Source organism: Pinus tabuliformis, chromosome 2_1, assembly GCF_031772625.1.
Source record: "Pinus tabuliformis cultivar Carrire ecotype Pingquan chromosome 2_1, CPIR1, whole genome shotgun sequence".
Classification (NCBI taxonomy): domain Eukaryota; kingdom Viridiplantae; phylum Streptophyta; class Pinopsida; order Pinales; family Pinaceae; genus Pinus; species Pinus tabuliformis.
The window spans coordinates 667326380-667342831 of record NC_142299.1 but is presented as its reverse complement, the minus strand read 5'-3'; the positions used below and the strand labels follow the sequence as shown (position 1 = coordinate 667342831).

At 35.6% G+C, this 16452-nt stretch overlaps 2 protein-coding genes across 6 annotated transcripts; one reads left to right on the top strand and one right to left on the bottom strand.

Annotated features, from left to right (window-relative positions):
• Positions 1–1884: 1884 nt before the first annotated feature.
• On the bottom strand, positions 1885–3832 carry LOC149202364 (uncharacterized). 4 transcript variants are annotated; one of them, XR_016253520.1, is made up of 5 exons: positions 3328–3831; positions 3093–3182; positions 2435–2983; positions 2294–2335; positions 1885–2196 (listed from the first exon to the last, which is right to left on the bottom strand). XR_016253520.1 is itself a non-coding variant. In XM_089399959.1 (4 exons), exons 1-4 carry the CDS (start codon positions 3515–3517, stop codon positions 2060–2062), a joined length of 459 nt encoding a protein of 152 aa, XP_089256085.1. In that variant the 5' UTR covers positions 3518–3829; the 3' UTR covers positions 1885–2059. The 4 variants fall into 4 exon arrangements, 2 of the variants coding, with proteins under 2 accessions (XP_089256085.1, XP_089256086.1); XR_016253519.1 differs by having other exon boundaries at positions 1885–2335; XM_089399959.1 differs by lacking the exon at positions 2435–2983 and having other exon boundaries at positions 3328–3829.
• Positions 3833–5454: 1622 nt separating this feature from the next.
• LOC149202363 (uncharacterized) lies at positions 5455–6446 on the top strand. 2 transcript variants are annotated; one of them, XM_089399956.1, is made up of 3 exons: positions 5455–5852; positions 6011–6076; positions 6165–6446. In XM_089399956.1, the coding sequence occupies exons 1-3, from the start codon at positions 5639–5641 to the stop codon at positions 6332–6334; spliced, it is 450 nt and encodes a 149-aa protein (XP_089256082.1). In that variant the 5' UTR covers positions 5455–5638; the 3' UTR covers positions 6335–6446. The 2 variants fall into 2 exon arrangements, with proteins under 2 accessions (XP_089256082.1, XP_089256083.1); XM_089399957.1 differs by having other exon boundaries at positions 5457–5852; positions 5967–6076; positions 6165–6323.
• The last annotated feature ends 10006 nt before the right edge of the window (positions 6447–16452 follow it).

Sequence of the window (16452 nt, the reverse complement as noted above, 5' to 3'; positions counted from 1 at the left end):
TCCCTATCACTCTCCCCTCCTCTCCTCTCTCCATCACTCTCTCTCCACGTCTCCCTTGTTACTCCCTCTCCCTCCACCTCTATCTCTCCATGTATTTTTTCTTTCCTCTTTCTCTTCCTTCCTTTCTCTCCCACCTTCCTCTCTCCCTCTCCCCCCATCACACAAACACTCTCTCTCTCTCCCCGCCCTCCAGCTTTGTCACTATATCTCTCCCTCTCCCTTCCCTCTCTTAAGTTTGATCCCATTGTATTGTGTTTAAGAAAGCATATAAATTAATAAAACTCAATTGATTGTAAAATATTAAGCCTATATTTTGGATCAATCATTTCAAAGAAAATACAATAATAAAATACTTTTAAAAAATCATGCAATACCTTTCTTCTATTATTGTTAGTCCCTTGGCTTAAAATGGTTCTATGTTGGTTTTTAATAATATTATTTATATTCTATACATTTCACAAGCTCAAATATAAAAGTATTCTCATTTTTAATCTTATTAGAACCTTAATTTAAGTTTTAGTAGTCCTTAGAGGGTTTAGATATATCTCAAAAGTAATTATAACCTTTTTCCTTTTAACTTCAATTCAAAAAATGTTATAAAATTAAATTGAATTAAAATATTTTTATTGTGAAATAAGCTATGACTGTTTGGCATGTGGTATTGATAAGCCCCATGGTATTGTAACAAAGCCTATTCACAAGTTCATAATATCAATGAAAAAGAGAGGGTGAATATCCATAGAATCTTGTCATATTGTTATAAAATATTTTGATTGTGAAATAAGTTATGTTTTTTTGGCATGTGGTATTGATAGGCCATGTTATTGGCCCATGGTATTGTAACAAAGCCTATTTATGAGTTAATACTATCTATAATAAAGTGAGGGTGAATATCCATGGTTAAGAATATTTTCATATTGATGTAGAATATTTTCATTGTGAAATAGGTTATTTTTTTTGGCATGTGGTATTGATAACCTATTGTATTGGACTATTGTATTGTAACAAAGCCTACTTTTTACAAGTTAATAATATCCATGGTATAGTGGGGTGAATATCCATGGTATAGTGGGGTGAATATCCATGGTTAAAAATCTTGTCATATTGTTATAAAATCTTTTGGTTGTGGAATAAGTTATGGTTTTTGAGCATGTAGTATTGATAAGCTATAGTATTGGCCCATGGTATTTTAACAAAACCTATTCACAAGTTAATAACTAAATCAAAATATAATAAATTGAATTTTATTATTGTTATTACTTTATCTTTTTATTATTAATTACGTTAACATTTAAATGTTTGCACTCATCTAGATATCACTTTTAACTTTTTTTTGTTTAATTAAATTTACATTTAAAATTGTTCAAATACTTATATTAAACCTACACTAAGCTACTTACATTACAATTACACTACGATGTAGAGCACCTCTCCTCACAATAAATCCACTACGATGTAGAGCACCTCTCCTCACAATAAATGAAGATTGTTAAATAATATATATATATATATATATATATATATATATAAAGTTATTGTATTTTATAAAAAAGAAATAGCCACATGAATACAAGTAGCTGAGTTGTTAGTTTACTATAAATAAATTGTTATAAAATTGTTATAAATTTATAAGGTAGATGTTATTTTATTTTTTTAGTGAAACATGATTTAATAAGAATATGGATCTATTCGAAGTATATTACTTTACGATAAGAGCATATAAAATTAAGTGCCAAGGTCAATACAATCAAACTAATTTTAAACATTAGCAGGTTGAATTAAAAAACATCATATAAAGACAAGAAGTTATTATATATCAGAAGTTTTAAAGTGATTCAAATGATTTAAATTTTTTGAGTCCATCTAGCGTATCAAACCCACAAATAAATAAATATAAGGGCTTCCATATACGAACAAAGATCCTTGAATGGTTCTGAGTGGAAGTTTTAAATAAACATTTGGAATTCACAAGGCTGATAGGCCGTGACTAAGCTTTCAAAATACACAACCGCTGTCACAATTTCTATTAAATTCTTAGAACCCCAGTTTAGGCGTAAGCCTATAAACAATGTGGCATCCTAAAGAATCGACCTTGTAGACAAAGAAAAGCGTTACTAGAGAACCTGAGATTAAGGGATCCAGAAACTTGAAGCTTTAGTCCAACAATTAGCTGTTCTAGTAGACAGAAAAACCCATCTATGGAAAAAAATGACCAGGCAAACAATTAGGGTAATGACAGACTGTAAGGTTTAAGACAAGAAAAATGTCCAATGTAAAAGCTTGCAACTTGTACCTATTAGCTGGAGGTGAAACCGGGAGGAAGCTTGTATAAATCCTGCACAGTAAGCAAGGAAAATCAAACTGGAGAACTTAAAACCGTAAGCTAAGAAAGATCCAACCCTTCGTATACACGCACGGCTTGGTAAAGCTTTACCTATTTCACCGTAAGCTAAGAAGATCCAAATCTTCGTATACATGCACGTCCTGGTAAAGATTTACCTATTTCCCTATCTGTGACTGACAAGGAAATTGAAGGATGATACCATTTGTTGTGGAAAGGCAGAGAGGAGAAACAAAATAATTAATGCACTATTCTTCGATTGAATAATAGAAATTTAAATTTATTTATTACAATGAACTGGGTGAGACAATGAAATGGGTGAGGGTATTTAAACCTATGAGAGGGGCGAGGGTATTTAAACCTTTTTTAATTAATGATTTGCTAAAAATAACTCAACCTACACACTCTAACTCTAAATTTGACTTTTCCCAAATATTACTTTAACTCGAACTCAATCTGATTTCGGCTGGGTGCTTGATTGATGTCTGGCTTGATTGCTTGCTGTAAATTTGACTTTTCCCAAATATTACTTAACTCGAACTCAATCTGCAATCTGCTTTCGGCTGGTTGCTTGATTGATGGCTGGCTTGATTGATTGCTTGCTTGGCTGGCTTTGTACAATGGGTTGGTTTACGTGTATCCCTTTCAGTATTGACTCAACTCAGTTAACTGACACTTTTAAATTTAACAAACCCTAAATTTAACCAACTCAGACATGCCTAAATAATTACAATTTAATTACATTTTTTACCTATTTCGGCATCTGCTACTGAGAAAGGAAATTGTGGGGCGATACGAAAAACGGTCTTTGGCAAACCATTGAGTAACACTGGAAATCGACCTTCCTCGAAACAATAAACAAGAAAATAAGACAAGATAAACACAACATCCAGGAAAAGTCGCATAAATGAAATTGCTCTTCGAACTGAAAACTTTCCATTAAACTGATAATTAAATGAGGGTTTCCATAGCTGAACAAACCATACCTTCTCGCAAGGTGGATTTCTCATTCCTGTGAATCTGGCTAGCTGAGTGAAGGGTATTGATCGAGAAACATATATAATCCACGCTCAGCAGGGCAAGTAGTTGTAGAGCTCTTCTCGGAAGAGTGAAGGTGCGAATGAGAACTGCATGGTGCGGCGGGAGAGCGTTAGTTACCCCATAACTCACTACCATGCCTCTCTGCCCTAGATTGCAACCCTAAAGGGTACAAACTGTGGATATATTGACACCTCAATAGAGCCCAAAACTTGACACGACTACAGAGGTGGTGAGTCCCCATGCGTGACAGCTAACACTTCTCAAAAGTTCATTAAGCACCAACGATTGCACAATGTTATGAACCCAGGCTAGGAGGCGTATACATAAATAATATCATAACCTGGCTTAAAAAAATGATGTATTATGTTGGAACCATCAAACTTTATTAAAAAAAACCAAACATTCATGTCCCATTGCCATGGAATTACAAATGTGGCCATTCCATTAACAACCAAAGAGCATAAAGCATGAGGAGAAATAAAATGTTAATTTGTATAAATGCCCAGCAATAAATATATGTATATAATCAACAATGTCGCTTGATGACTGCCGAAGTAACGTAGATATGTATATATTTTTTCCAATAAGAAAAAAACATTGAGATTTGTATTATAGTCAAAAATAGAATTACAAATGTGGCCATTTTATTAACAACCAACCAAAGCGCATAAAGTATGGGAGAAATAAAAAGTTAATTTACATAAATAACTAGCAATAAATATATATATATATATAAAATCAACAATGTCGCTTGATGACTGCCTAAATAACATAGATATGTATATTTTTTTCCAGTAAGAAAAAAAACATTAAGATTAAGAATTGTATTATAGTCAAATATCAGTACATATGCTATAATATCCGATGCATAATGCATCCACCAAATGTATAGATCATATGTATATAAACCAGATTTAAGGTAAATAAGAGATTGCCCAATAGGGCGCCAGATGTTCCATTGTTAATTTATAATTTTTTTTCTTTGACATATGTGTATGAGTTAGGGATGTTACAACATCGAACTTGTGTATGACAGATAAGCTCTTCAACCCTCATCCCAACACTCTAAACATTTGTGGTCCCATGATGTTGACGAACACCCGAATTTTGGTGTTTTATCATTGTCAAATAAACTTGGTATGGCTTATAATTTCTATAAACAATTCTTAAAGTTAAGTTTTCGTACCAGAATTTAAAATTGTAGCCTTCACATCATATACCAAAAAATTGACTACTCATATACAAAAAAATCGACGGTGGCCAAAAAATTGACGACTCATATACAAAAAATATCGACGGTGGTAGATATCTTTGGAAGTATCTTAAACCTAAAATCGAATGAACGGGAGATAAATTAGGATAAATAATTGATTTTCCTCCTCTGTACAAGGATGATCACATGGAAGAGCCGGGATAACGGGATAACTCAGTTGGTAGAATAGAGGACTGAAAATTCTCAAATAATTGATTTTGATTTTATTTTTTTTGGATTTTAAAATATTTAAAAAAGTATATTTTGATTTTGATTTTATTTTTTTTGGATTTTAAAATATTTAAAAAAGTATATTTTAATTTATAGATGAAATGATATTTTTTACATTATTTTTTCAAATTAATTTTATCAAAATTCTATAGAGATTTTTAAAAACATGATCTTAAATTGTTTAATCTACGTGTGTCACACTCCATTACAGAAGTAAAATTTTTTTTATTCTTCTTACCATCTTACAATATGCAAATACATATAAATTGCATGGAGCCTCCTCGTACTTCTGATATATATATAATGGTTCGCTATTCATGAGCATTACCGACTAAATCTCCACTTAATATATTGCAAATGTTATATTTTGGTTCATATTCATGCACGGATTAATTATTTCCATATTCGGGTTTTAGTAATGTTTATTCACATTAACATTTATATGCGGTGGTATGGATACAATCCCAAGACATGTCCCGGGTACAGTGTGCTGTCCCGGGTACAGTGTGCTGTTCGCCTTCATAAACACATCCTTTATGGCATTTACTAAGCAGCGTACTGAGTTGCATCTCCGAGGCGCTGATGTGGTGTTGCTCTGCCCGATCCCGGCGCTCTCTCGCTGTGGGTCGTCCACCTGGCTTGATAAGCGGTCATCCTTCGAGGTGCCATGTGCTGTGGCATGCTCAAAGTTCCATGTGCCGTGAGGACGGATTCCTCGAGCTTTGCCATTTCGCGCTCAGATCTTTTCCCGGTTCCTCTTCACTGATCGAACGATGGATAAAGGTTCTGTTCGATCAAGGGATGAGGTTAAGCCACGAGGCAGGGTTTGCGTTGAAATATTTAAGAGCATTTTCATACTGGCTTGTTATTGTTTCATGTTGAGCTACTGTGTGCCGCCCGGAGTGCTGAGGTTCTCGAGCATTCCCGGGGATTCATTCTCAGTGCTCAGCGCACAATGGTATGCCGCTGCCATTCCTCCAGTCTCAGGTATAAGCGTTTTTCATTTATTACTATCCTTATCGCTTTCGTTTACCAATGGCAACCCCGTGCCTCCAGATTTTAAATACTGTCTCAGTTAAGTTGTTGGTGTTTGGCTCTCAGCATTATCGAGCAAGGTTCTAAACCCATTATGTTATCGTGCCCAGGAGGAGGTTTCAGCGACCAACCGGCATTGTGGAAGTCTGGTTCCTTCCTCCGCCGTCCCACTACAGGTAAGAGCTGGGTGGTTACCATATGACCTGTGTTTTTATTATTTTTCCTTTACAGGGTAATCGTCTGAGCCACTGTTCACCTGAACAGGGATGCCGAGGGTTTTTGCTCTAGCAATCGGTCCCTCCGCCTTACATCCAGGGTTTCCTTGCTGCGATGTTATATGTGTCGTTTCTAAATTCGTGTGGTTATTTGTAGTCAGTTCTTGTTTTGTTTCCAAGCTCAGTTGGAACCCCGCCAAGCGCTGTTCGCTGGCTTAAGTTGTATAAATGTATTTTTGATTTCTTGGTTATGCACGATTCACAGACAATGTTTCTGAACAATGTTGTTACAGTATTTATAATATTATCCCTTTACAGTTTGGTTCGAACTTATTTTGTGTTAATGGTATCTGGGTATGGCTCGGGTTCTGCATTAAAAATGTTTTCAAGGTAATCTCGCCTACAGCACAGCTTTAATATGAACTCAAATTACATATGAGTCTCCTTTCGATTTCTTTACAGGTATAATGATTGTTCTATGGTGGCCTTATCTTGGTTTTTATTTGGCAATGGAGCCCCTGCCGGCTAAGCATACGCTTACGCCCAGCGGCGGCGCCCCTTTAGAGCCAGAACTCTAGCAAATACCGTGTGCATGCAAAAATGTTGAGGTTTCTTTTCATTTATTTCACAGTACAGAAATATCTCAGTCTGTAAACATATCTATATTCCGCTTGTATATTTTTTAATCAACTGTTTTCCTTATATAATAGCAGGGATATTATTGTCATACCAGAGCTTGTATTATAGTTCGCCGACGAATGTTCGGCCTGTTATTTATTTCGATTAATGGTTTGACTTTCCATTGTTTAATGCTATTATGATGCAGTATAGAAAGCCATCTATTCTACTTATGGTTCGATTTTCTCTAAATGTTATCTGCATGAGAGTACAGAGTAGGGTTAACCGTTTCCCTTCTGTTTGATATTTATTTTGCTGCCTGTATTACAGAGTTTTCAGTTCCTTATGCGCTCAATACTTGCATTTCTAAATGTAGATATAGATTCGGTCTCTGCCGAATACATAAAGAATAGTTTTTTTTTCTCTGCTAAGAAAACGAATAGATTACTCTTCACTATTCTATGTGCACATCACAGAACCATAAGGCAAATTCATAGTTAGTATGCTCAGTAAGCCATACCTGTTTAACAGCAAACCTGTGCGTAATGTTTGTCAACCACCCGACCGTAGGAAGATCCTCCTCGATCTTCCACCCCCAAGCACATCTGCAGATCCTCTCGTCTGCAATTTCACTGGCTATGCCAGATCTCGCTATCTGATCCTAACCAGACGTAGCGAGTACAGAAATTCTCTTCCTCACAAACATGCCATCCGGTCACTACCGGACATAGCATTTTCTTTTCTTTCCAACCTTTCTGCCATCTGATCCTAACCAGACTTGGCATTTTCCCCCTTTTCCTTCTGGGGTCTCAACTGCCTCCTGAAGGTAGTTAGGGTTTTTATTTAACCACCTCCACAGTGATTGGCCACAATTAATCATGTACCCAAATTGAATAATGATAACACAATTAATTAACATAATAGTTAACAATACTAATCAACAGAGTTTTTATATTTCATCAACAGAGTTTTTCTCACAGCTAAACTTACTAATTTAGCAATATTAACACCTCAAGAGGGGCATCACAGTGTGTCTAAATAGTTTTTCAAGGTGCTGAATCAATTTATGTATTTAAAAATTTATTTTGAGTAACAAAACTGAATCTATTTATGCATTTAAAAATGTATTTTGAATAACAAAAGATCTTGAAATTATATTGCCAGATTTTAATGGATTGCTTTGAAAAAAATTATTTCAACATAAGATCTTGAAATTATATTGCCCAATTTTAATAAATTATTTAAAAAAAATTCATTTATAAATTAAGCAAAGCCAACAAAAAAAATTCTTGAAATTATATTGCCCAATTTTAATAAATTGCTTAAAAAAACGATTTTATTTATAAATTAGACAAAGCCTTTTAAAAAATATATGCAATTAACAATAAAGATTGCGTAACTATATAGGTTGTGTAACTATCTTATTAACGATGTGCATTGAACACGAACAGAGCCTGAAATTCTTTGAAAGATAATAGGTCACTGGACTTTACAAAATTTGGAAAACACGGAAATGTAGCAGCTGCAAGTTTTAGGAATGTCTTTGGTTGATTTGTCGAAATTTTCGCGGTCCAAATTCAATAGCCTCATTTCCATTTCCACTGTCGATCGCTTCAAGGATACGTCAGCGACAGCTTCTACTCCATCCTGCGGGGAGATAAGTAGCGGACGACCAGACGCACGCCACTTTGCGTCCAGGCCGTGTATAATGGGTCAGCACCTTGCTGCATCATCCTCTTAAGGTAATTGACTTTAATACAGCCAATCTCATCTCACGATTGTGAAGTATTTGGCATAGTCTGTAAATTTCACTTACGAATTGTAAATGACACGGAACTCCCGAGGACTGAAAACGACCGGATCGTGCATTGAAAATGATATAAAAAATGTATGAAATGAAGAGAATACAAAATCAAGGAACGAAAGGTAGAGAGTAGTAGAAGACCAAACGAAAGGCAGAGAGAAGTAGTAGAAGACCAAACGAAAGGAAGACAGAAGCATTTGCAACGGATAAAACAAATTAGGTTTATAACAGCACCAAAAACCTAACATGAAAAGGAATCCAAATGGAGTCATAAGTCGTGGTTGGTTTACATTGTCAATAATGATAACGACTGCATATTAATACTGAAAACGTCTCTATGAGTTCTGTAGTTCTTGGACGTTATCAATATTGAAAAGACATTAGTTTGAGCCGAAAAATACGATGCAAATGGAATCTAGTTTGGTCCAGCTAACTCGAATAATACCTAGTTTGACCGAAAAAAAGCGAACTAACTGGAGCCAAACACCTAAATTTTTGCCGAGAGAATCGATCCAAATGGAATCTAATTTGTCCCATCTGGCCTAAAAAGGAACATATCTGGACAGGAAAAAAAAAATCAAAACCCAACTGGAGTCAAACCTGTTCCACTAACCTAAAAGGAAAAAAAGTATTCGAAGTCCCTATCACAGGGACCCTTTCGTGAAGATAATTTCTCTTCTTCCCTATGTAGAATTCAAGTCAGGATTAATATCATTACATTTGTTAATATTAATCTAGTATAAATTCATTTTAATAATGGATTTAGTGTGTATGAGATATAATCATTTTAATAATGGATTTAGTGTGTATGAGATATAATTTTTTTTAGAATGCAAAATTTGAAAACAAGTTTATACCTCAAAAATATGATCATTTTTTATACTAGATATTTTCATGATTATGATGGATCTATATTGGTTTTTTCTCTTTTTCTCTCTACACCCACAAACACCATGTGCAATTTTTCATTGTTTAAATTGCATTTTTGAATGCAGAAATCTATTCAACTCATTGAAAATCCCTTTGGGCACTTCATTTGTTTAATGTAGATTTACAATTTCAACAAATCCCTATTAAATGTTACACAAAATCAACTAAAAATCTTGTTTTGTAGTTAATATCTTTTTTAGTATACATAAATATTCTCTCGATTGGGTGATGAACCATGTGGTAATAAAGGTTGGGGGAGGGGGAAGGGGGTACCCACCACCCTACTTCCTCCTACAACATTTAATAAAGGTGGTGGTGTGGCTTTCCCCCATGCAGAGCATGTAAACTTAACTCCTTATTCCATACGATCAATAGTCTCCCTCCATCAGTTTGTCCCATGCACCGAGAAACTAATATTTGGAATTTATGATGGGCTTGGCTGCCCTTCTTGCTACTTGGAGGATTATTGCTTTGAAAACTCGTTAGTATTGGACTAGTGCTTAGAGGAAATATGGATGATGGTATGACCTTGGGATTTTTCTTGAGTTTGAGTCACCTACCTGTACTTTTGGAGTATCAGGGACATAGGCATTAATGCAATTAATTTCTTCCCAAAGTCCCAAAGGAATAGTAGCTTAAGTGAGAAGGTGGATGCACAACCATCATCAAAACTAGGTTATGCTAAGCTTTCATGCTAAGAAACATTGCAAGTTGTATTGGAGTTAAGGATAATTACTGTTGGCAATGCCACCATATATTTAATGTCTATGATTGTGCTAACTACAGTAAAAAGGGATATTAGTAACACATTTTAGTCTAATCCTTCCTTTCCTACTATTTGTTGTTAGATTTTGAATTTTGTGGTTTAGGTATGAATATTTCCATCTAATTCTTTATGGGGTGCATTGGGACTAGTTCTCTGGTGTCTTCTTGCATGAGGGGGGCTCTCTCTAGACGTGGTTATATGTGTATCAAGGGTATGGGACTATTTTTTCCTCTAGGCTTGGGTCACCTCAAATCCTTTGTTCCTTTGGGCTTGTTTTCAATTTTGATCTATTTAAAATCTTTCTTATTCACCCAAGTCTAGTGTGGGTCAAGATTCTAGCTCCATTATTTTCCTATTGGGGTATAATTCCACATCAAAACATGTGCACCTATGGGGGTGCTAGGGGTACAAGCTAGCAAGGCTAGCTACATGCCTAAACCTAGGTTGAGGAAGCCACAACCATTTTTCACTTTACCACCTCTTCAAACATTTGTGAAGAAAATTGCTAGCTCAAAACCCACACCACTAATGACAGTTAGGAATACTATGACTCTGAGATCATGGAGGAAGTAGCTAATTAGCTTCCTAACCCTAGTCATACTAGGGAAACATTGAATCAATATCCAAATTCTATGACCGTCCATTAGCACTTGAAAGCTCTTTTGGGAAGAGTCCTGAAAAAGAAACACAAAGATCATAATGATATCGTTTCTTCCTTGAATGAGATAGAGAGGGTGCAAATTCATCAACACTCTTGTTTGGCTAACTTAGATGTTCAAATGACTCGTGTGGAAATCCATATTCAATGCCAACTCAAAGTTTGTGCTCCTCTCGATATGAGTGCATAAGATCTTGCTCGAGTGACCTCATCAAATTCTTGAACACTTACCACGAATTGCATTGATTTTTTGTTTCTTCATGTTACATAGTCTCTCTAAGCTCTAGTTGATCATTGCACTAGATTCTTTACTTTGATATAGGTCTAGTTGATCATTAGAGTAGAATTTTTATGGTGACTTACATTATCAAATTATCAGTCAACACATGGTTTCCCTCATGGAAGGTTGAGACCTATAATAGCATTAACTGTGCTCATTTGAGATGTTTGGAATGATGTAATAGGAAATTTTGAGGTAATGAAAAAGTTAACTTAAAAAATACACACATAAATATTATTTAACATTGCATATTCAATTCCCCTTCTTATTATTCTTTTTAAGAAGTAATTGAATTCTTTTACTTTCAATTACTTCATTTATTTGGGTGTTAAAATATTTTGCTCTCTCTCTCTCTCTCTCTCTCTCTGTATATATATATATTAGTTAGTATGAATAATAAAAAAGTCTACTCAAGTCCTATATCGAAATTTTTGTAAAAGGTATAAGAGTTCTATTTCTTCATCACATTCAAAAGTGAAAATATAAGGTTTATTTATTTATTTATTTCTTTTAATTATTATTTATTTCTATGTTGTATTGAATGAACATCAAAATATTTTATTTATCAATCAGAGTGAGAATGAAATATTTTTTCTATGTTTTCTTTACACTAGGTTGTAACATCAACAATGATTATAGAGAGAAGAGTAAAAGTAGGATTATTAATGTTTTATAATGTTTTTGATTAAAAATACCCAAATATGCATATTCATTTTTGGTTTTTACTATAGCTGGTTTTTGTTGTTGTTGGTAAATTGAACTCTATTAATTCTAGAAAAGCATATTGCATCAGGAAAACATAGCATCCATAGTGCATCTTCTATAGGCCTCGAACTAAAAAACATGATGATTCATGTATTTTCCATTTTTACACTTTCTCCTATTAACATCAATTCACTCTGTTAGGTCCCTATAATACTAGTTATTACCCCATTACTATTGTAGTTGTATCCCTTATTAATATTGTTGTGCCCCTATTATCCCCATATTGTTATTACTGTGCCCCATAGAATCCCTCTATTTTTATTTTTGTGCCTTTATATTATTATTGTTAGGTCAGCTGGGTTATATTGTGACTCCTTAGACTCCTATATATAGAAAGGAGGTTTTGTCATTTGAATCATAAAAGAATCATTCATTTGTGTAATGTAAAGGAGGTTGCCCCCTCGAAGAGGCTGAATTCTAAGGCGTTGATCTATCTTTTCCATCTTTTTGTGAGTTGGTTTCATAACATTTGGTATCAGAGCTTTGGATTCTAGGGTTTCGCTTCTCCAAATAGGTCATTGTGGCATTTTTGCTACATTTTTTTCTGCGACGTTTCAGAAGTGAAAAAAAACCCATTTGAGATGAAATCGTGCTGAACCTCGGGTTCAAATTTAAGATATTTTCACACTATATTTGCAGAGATATGATCTGAGGAAGTTGGTCTTTCTGCAGACTCCTGAATTACATTCCAAATAGGTGACCTGAGGAAAATCATCATAACTTTCTCTCTGAGTATCGGATTGAAATTTCGTAAGAAGGTGTAGAAAGAGGATGGATTGTAGTTTCTTTTGTATATTTTTCAGAGCCAAAGGTCGAAACAGGAACACATGGCATGTCGTACAAGTTCGCTCTACTGAACTAGTCTATAATCAGGTCACTGTGGGAGATTTGACATAACTCTTCCTTGGAGAATCCAATTGGGATCAGACTGGTGGCATTGGAAAGAGGACACATAGGGCTACTATAGATCGAAATTTTAGAACTGGATGATTCAAAATTACAGAGATACATCAGAGACAATATCGAGCTCCTACAAAGTGAAAAAAGGTGTGTATATTTTTTAATTTTTTTTCTTAAGCTTGGTTTGAAAAATTATTTTGAAGGAATTCAAAGGGCATAGTAGAGCATTATTATTGGTAACTAATGCGCTGAGGAAAGAAAATGCAAACACCTAGTAAGCAACCTGAAAGCTCTAGCATGACTCATGAAGAAGAGAAGAGGAAGAAATGCTACATGATATATCAAAATTGCAAGACCAAGTGCAACAAATTTCACTTTCACAAAAGCTAACAAAAGCTAAGATAAATGGCGTGGAATCTAAGATAAAGGGCGTGGAAGCTAAGATTGACGATTTGAAGATAGATTTGAAGACATATTTGACAAATTTTCTACAAGAAATACTTACTAATAGTGAAAGGGTAGTAAAACAAACTCATGATGTGAACAAAAGAAATGTTAATCACGATTTCGTAGACTCTAATGTGGGATCGAAGACCCACCATATTCCAAAAATTGATATGAGGAATTTTGATGGCAAGGATCCCACAACATGGATATTACAGATGGAGCAATTTTTCGATCTCAATAATGTGCAAAACACACAAAAGGTACATATTGCAACTTTATATTTGGAACCAAATTAGTTTGTATGGTATCAATGGCTTTGCTCTCATAAAAAAATTATCACTTGGGCAATTTTTATGGAAGAATTGACAGCACATTGTGAGGATACAAAAAGAAACACTTTTTTTAGCCAATTGATAAGTCTTAAACAAAAGGGTTCAATAATGGAGCACATTGAGGAGTTCCAAAAATTGAACATAAGGGTAAAAAATATTCCAGAGGAGCATAGGATTGATGTGTTCATAGGGACTTTAAAGGATAATATCCAACATGATGTTCGCCTTTGGGAACCTGATTCATTAGAGAAGGCATTCAAGTTAGCAAGAAAAATGGAAAGCAAAATTATGGCAACCAGTGTTATCACTCAGGTTGTTCCCAAAAGTTGTAAGAAAGGGAATACGGCCGAGGTAACCATAGACCAATATTTTAGATACATATCCTAGCTAATTTGCATCCAGAGAGGGCTCTCTTTTTATGATTTAGCTTTGTTTTTTAAAGGTGTTAGGCTAGTTATGAAGTACAAGGGTTTTGTTTTGAGTTTGGGTGGTGAGATTCAATAGAACAGTGAGGTAAAACTGAAGAGTTCAGTCCATTGGGCATGATGGAGTCAAAAGAAACAGGCTTCCTGGATTCGGTTTCTAACAGAGGATGGCATCACAGAGCAAGGTGGTCAAACATGGAACAATTTAAAGGCTAGAATCAGATGGAATGGACTCAAATGGATGAAGGGCAGTTAAGAATCCTTCAACATATTGACAGAGGGAAAATGGATGATTACTGTTAAGGAGCAGTTAAGGATTCCTTAGCAAATAATCAACATGAAAGAACTAGGGGAAACAGGAGCAATCAAGAATTCACTGTTTGTACTAATTCTGAAGAAAACATAGAGAATAATAAAGACTGAAAATAGAGTGCAGTTAAGCAAATTCTGAATTAATCTTTCTCTTCATTATTCAGATCATGAAACACATATGATATAGTAAACATGAAAACTGTAAAAACACAAGATATAAGGGTACTTATTGATCCATAGTTTGATTCAATAATTCTGTGACAAGTCCTCTGCATCAATTCTTCATCCAGTAGGCTAGACAACAGATGTTTCCAACAACTTTTTATTCCAAAGTTCAGTATTACAACAAAGTCTAAGAAATCTACATAGACCCAACCTCTTCAAAACTCTGATGAAGGGGGTATTTATATAACAAAATATGTACAATAGGTATCTCATAAAAGCTCTGAGATAATATCTAAGTTTAACCTAAAGTAATTTACAAGCAAAGTAGAAACAACTAACTTATGCTGTGCTAGAGGCTGGCTCTTTAGGGTTCGGCTTGCAAGTGTCCTTTGGTAGCTCTGTGCCGACTATTTGTCTTAACTGCTCTTAACTTCTGATATGCTTTTCTTTGTCGGCTCTGATATTCATTAATTCTGACTTGATTTGCCTTTAATTCTGCACTGATACTCTTTAAAGCTTGATCTGATACTCTTTGACTTGTTTAGATCCTTTTAATGCTCCTCTGATACTCTTTATCGCTGATCTGGCTCCCACTCACTGCCTTTCTGGTAAAAAACGGAACTGCTAACGTGTCTGCACCGCCTTTCCTCTATTTGCTTTCAATTGTATCAAAGAGTAAGAAAACTATAAAATGGCGGGTTTGTTGAGGCCGAGCTCGTCACTGGAGCCTTACTGGTCGGAGGCGGTCAAAAACCTGAAAATGCGACCTTGGTCCCTTTTATGCCTGGAGCGCGTGGGGGCGCTGAATGGAAAAACATAACAAAATGACCTTTTTTTCCTTTATTTGACAAAAAGAATTTTTGGCAGGAAATTTTGGTTTCAAGGACGGATGACGTCAACATGACATTAGGGGGAGTACGAGACAGATGACGTGGTAGGTGACATGGCAGTATGGATGGTGACATGGTGGGTGACGTTAGCGAGGGGTGATGCGGTAGGATGACGTTAGCGAAGGGTCAGCGGGAGGGCGGTAAGCTATTTTGCCTGCACCGCTTTTGGGCTTGGGCGGTTTCGGGTCGAGGGGCAGCGAACACCGCGAGCGTGCGACACATGGATCCTATATGGGAGAAAAACCAGCGTTTCCCCGCGGGTTAAAGATCGATAGCAGAGGGGGTAGTGATATGATTATGGACCGTTGGATGTGGAGATCCGAATCAGACGGTGGGCGCTCATGGAAAGCGGTGGAGGTTTGAATGCGTGGGGCCGACAATTAAATCGTGTCTTAAATGGTTTTCGGGGCTGTTTTTATTAGTCAGGGGAATGTTATTAATCAACCCAGATGGTTGATTAATTCATTAATCATGCGGGGACAGGTTATTAAAAGGTTTCGGATAAACCTTTAATTCCTATTAAAACAGTGATATACAGTTATAACTAACCGGGGTAGGGATATTAAAAATTGGGGATTTTGTACATAGATACATATTACGGGATTTGGGAAATAAAAAGGGATTTATATAATAATGTTAACTTTTTAAGTATGGGGGATTACGCAGTGCATTATATTAGATATCATTTTTTGGGATTCAACTGCGTTAAGTAAGTCATTCAAACGTATGACCATTTCCATGAGAGGTAGTCGTAACTGACTAATTTCTCATGATTTTTGAATAGTTCACTTAGCACTCATTGCATCGGGTGATGCTCACAGGGGTGAAGAAGTGGGATTGAAACTAGTGAAATGTGGAGAACGAATCACATAGCATCAATCATCACTTCCGGGGCTTGCACCCGGTAACCAGGACTTCCCAGGAGGTGCAAGCCCCGGAAGTGATGATTGATGCTATGTGATTCGTTCTCCACATTTCACTAGTTTCAATCCCACTTCTTCACCCCTGTGAGCATCACCCGATGCAATGAGTGCTAAGTGAACTA

Bases quoted from the DNA above. Each gene is read 5' to 3' on its own strand.
- LOC149202364 (XM_089399959.1), bottom strand. From the start codon at position 3,517: ATGGTAGTGAGTTATGGGGTAACTAACGCTCTCCCGCCGCACCATGCA. The intron at 3,183-3,327 runs GTATGGTTTGTT...GTTTCGAGGAAG, and splicing joins GAAATCCACCTTGCGAGAAG to GTCGATTTCCAGTGTTACTC. The intron at 2,336-3,092 runs GTAAAAAATGTA...CTTACTGTGCAG, and splicing joins AGTAGCAGATGCCGAAATAG to GATTTATACAAGCTTCCTCC.
- LOC149202363 (XM_089399956.1), top strand. From the start codon at position 5,639: ATGGATAAAGGTTCTGTTCGATCAAGGGATGAGGTTAAGCCACGAGGC. The intron at 5,853-6,010 runs GTATAAGCGTTT...TATCGTGCCCAG, and splicing joins TGCCATTCCTCCAGTCTCAG to GAGGAGGTTTCAGCGACCAA. The intron at 6,077-6,164 runs GTAAGAGCTGGG...TCACCTGAACAG, and splicing joins CCTCCGCCGTCCCACTACAG to GGATGCCGAGGGTTTTTGCT.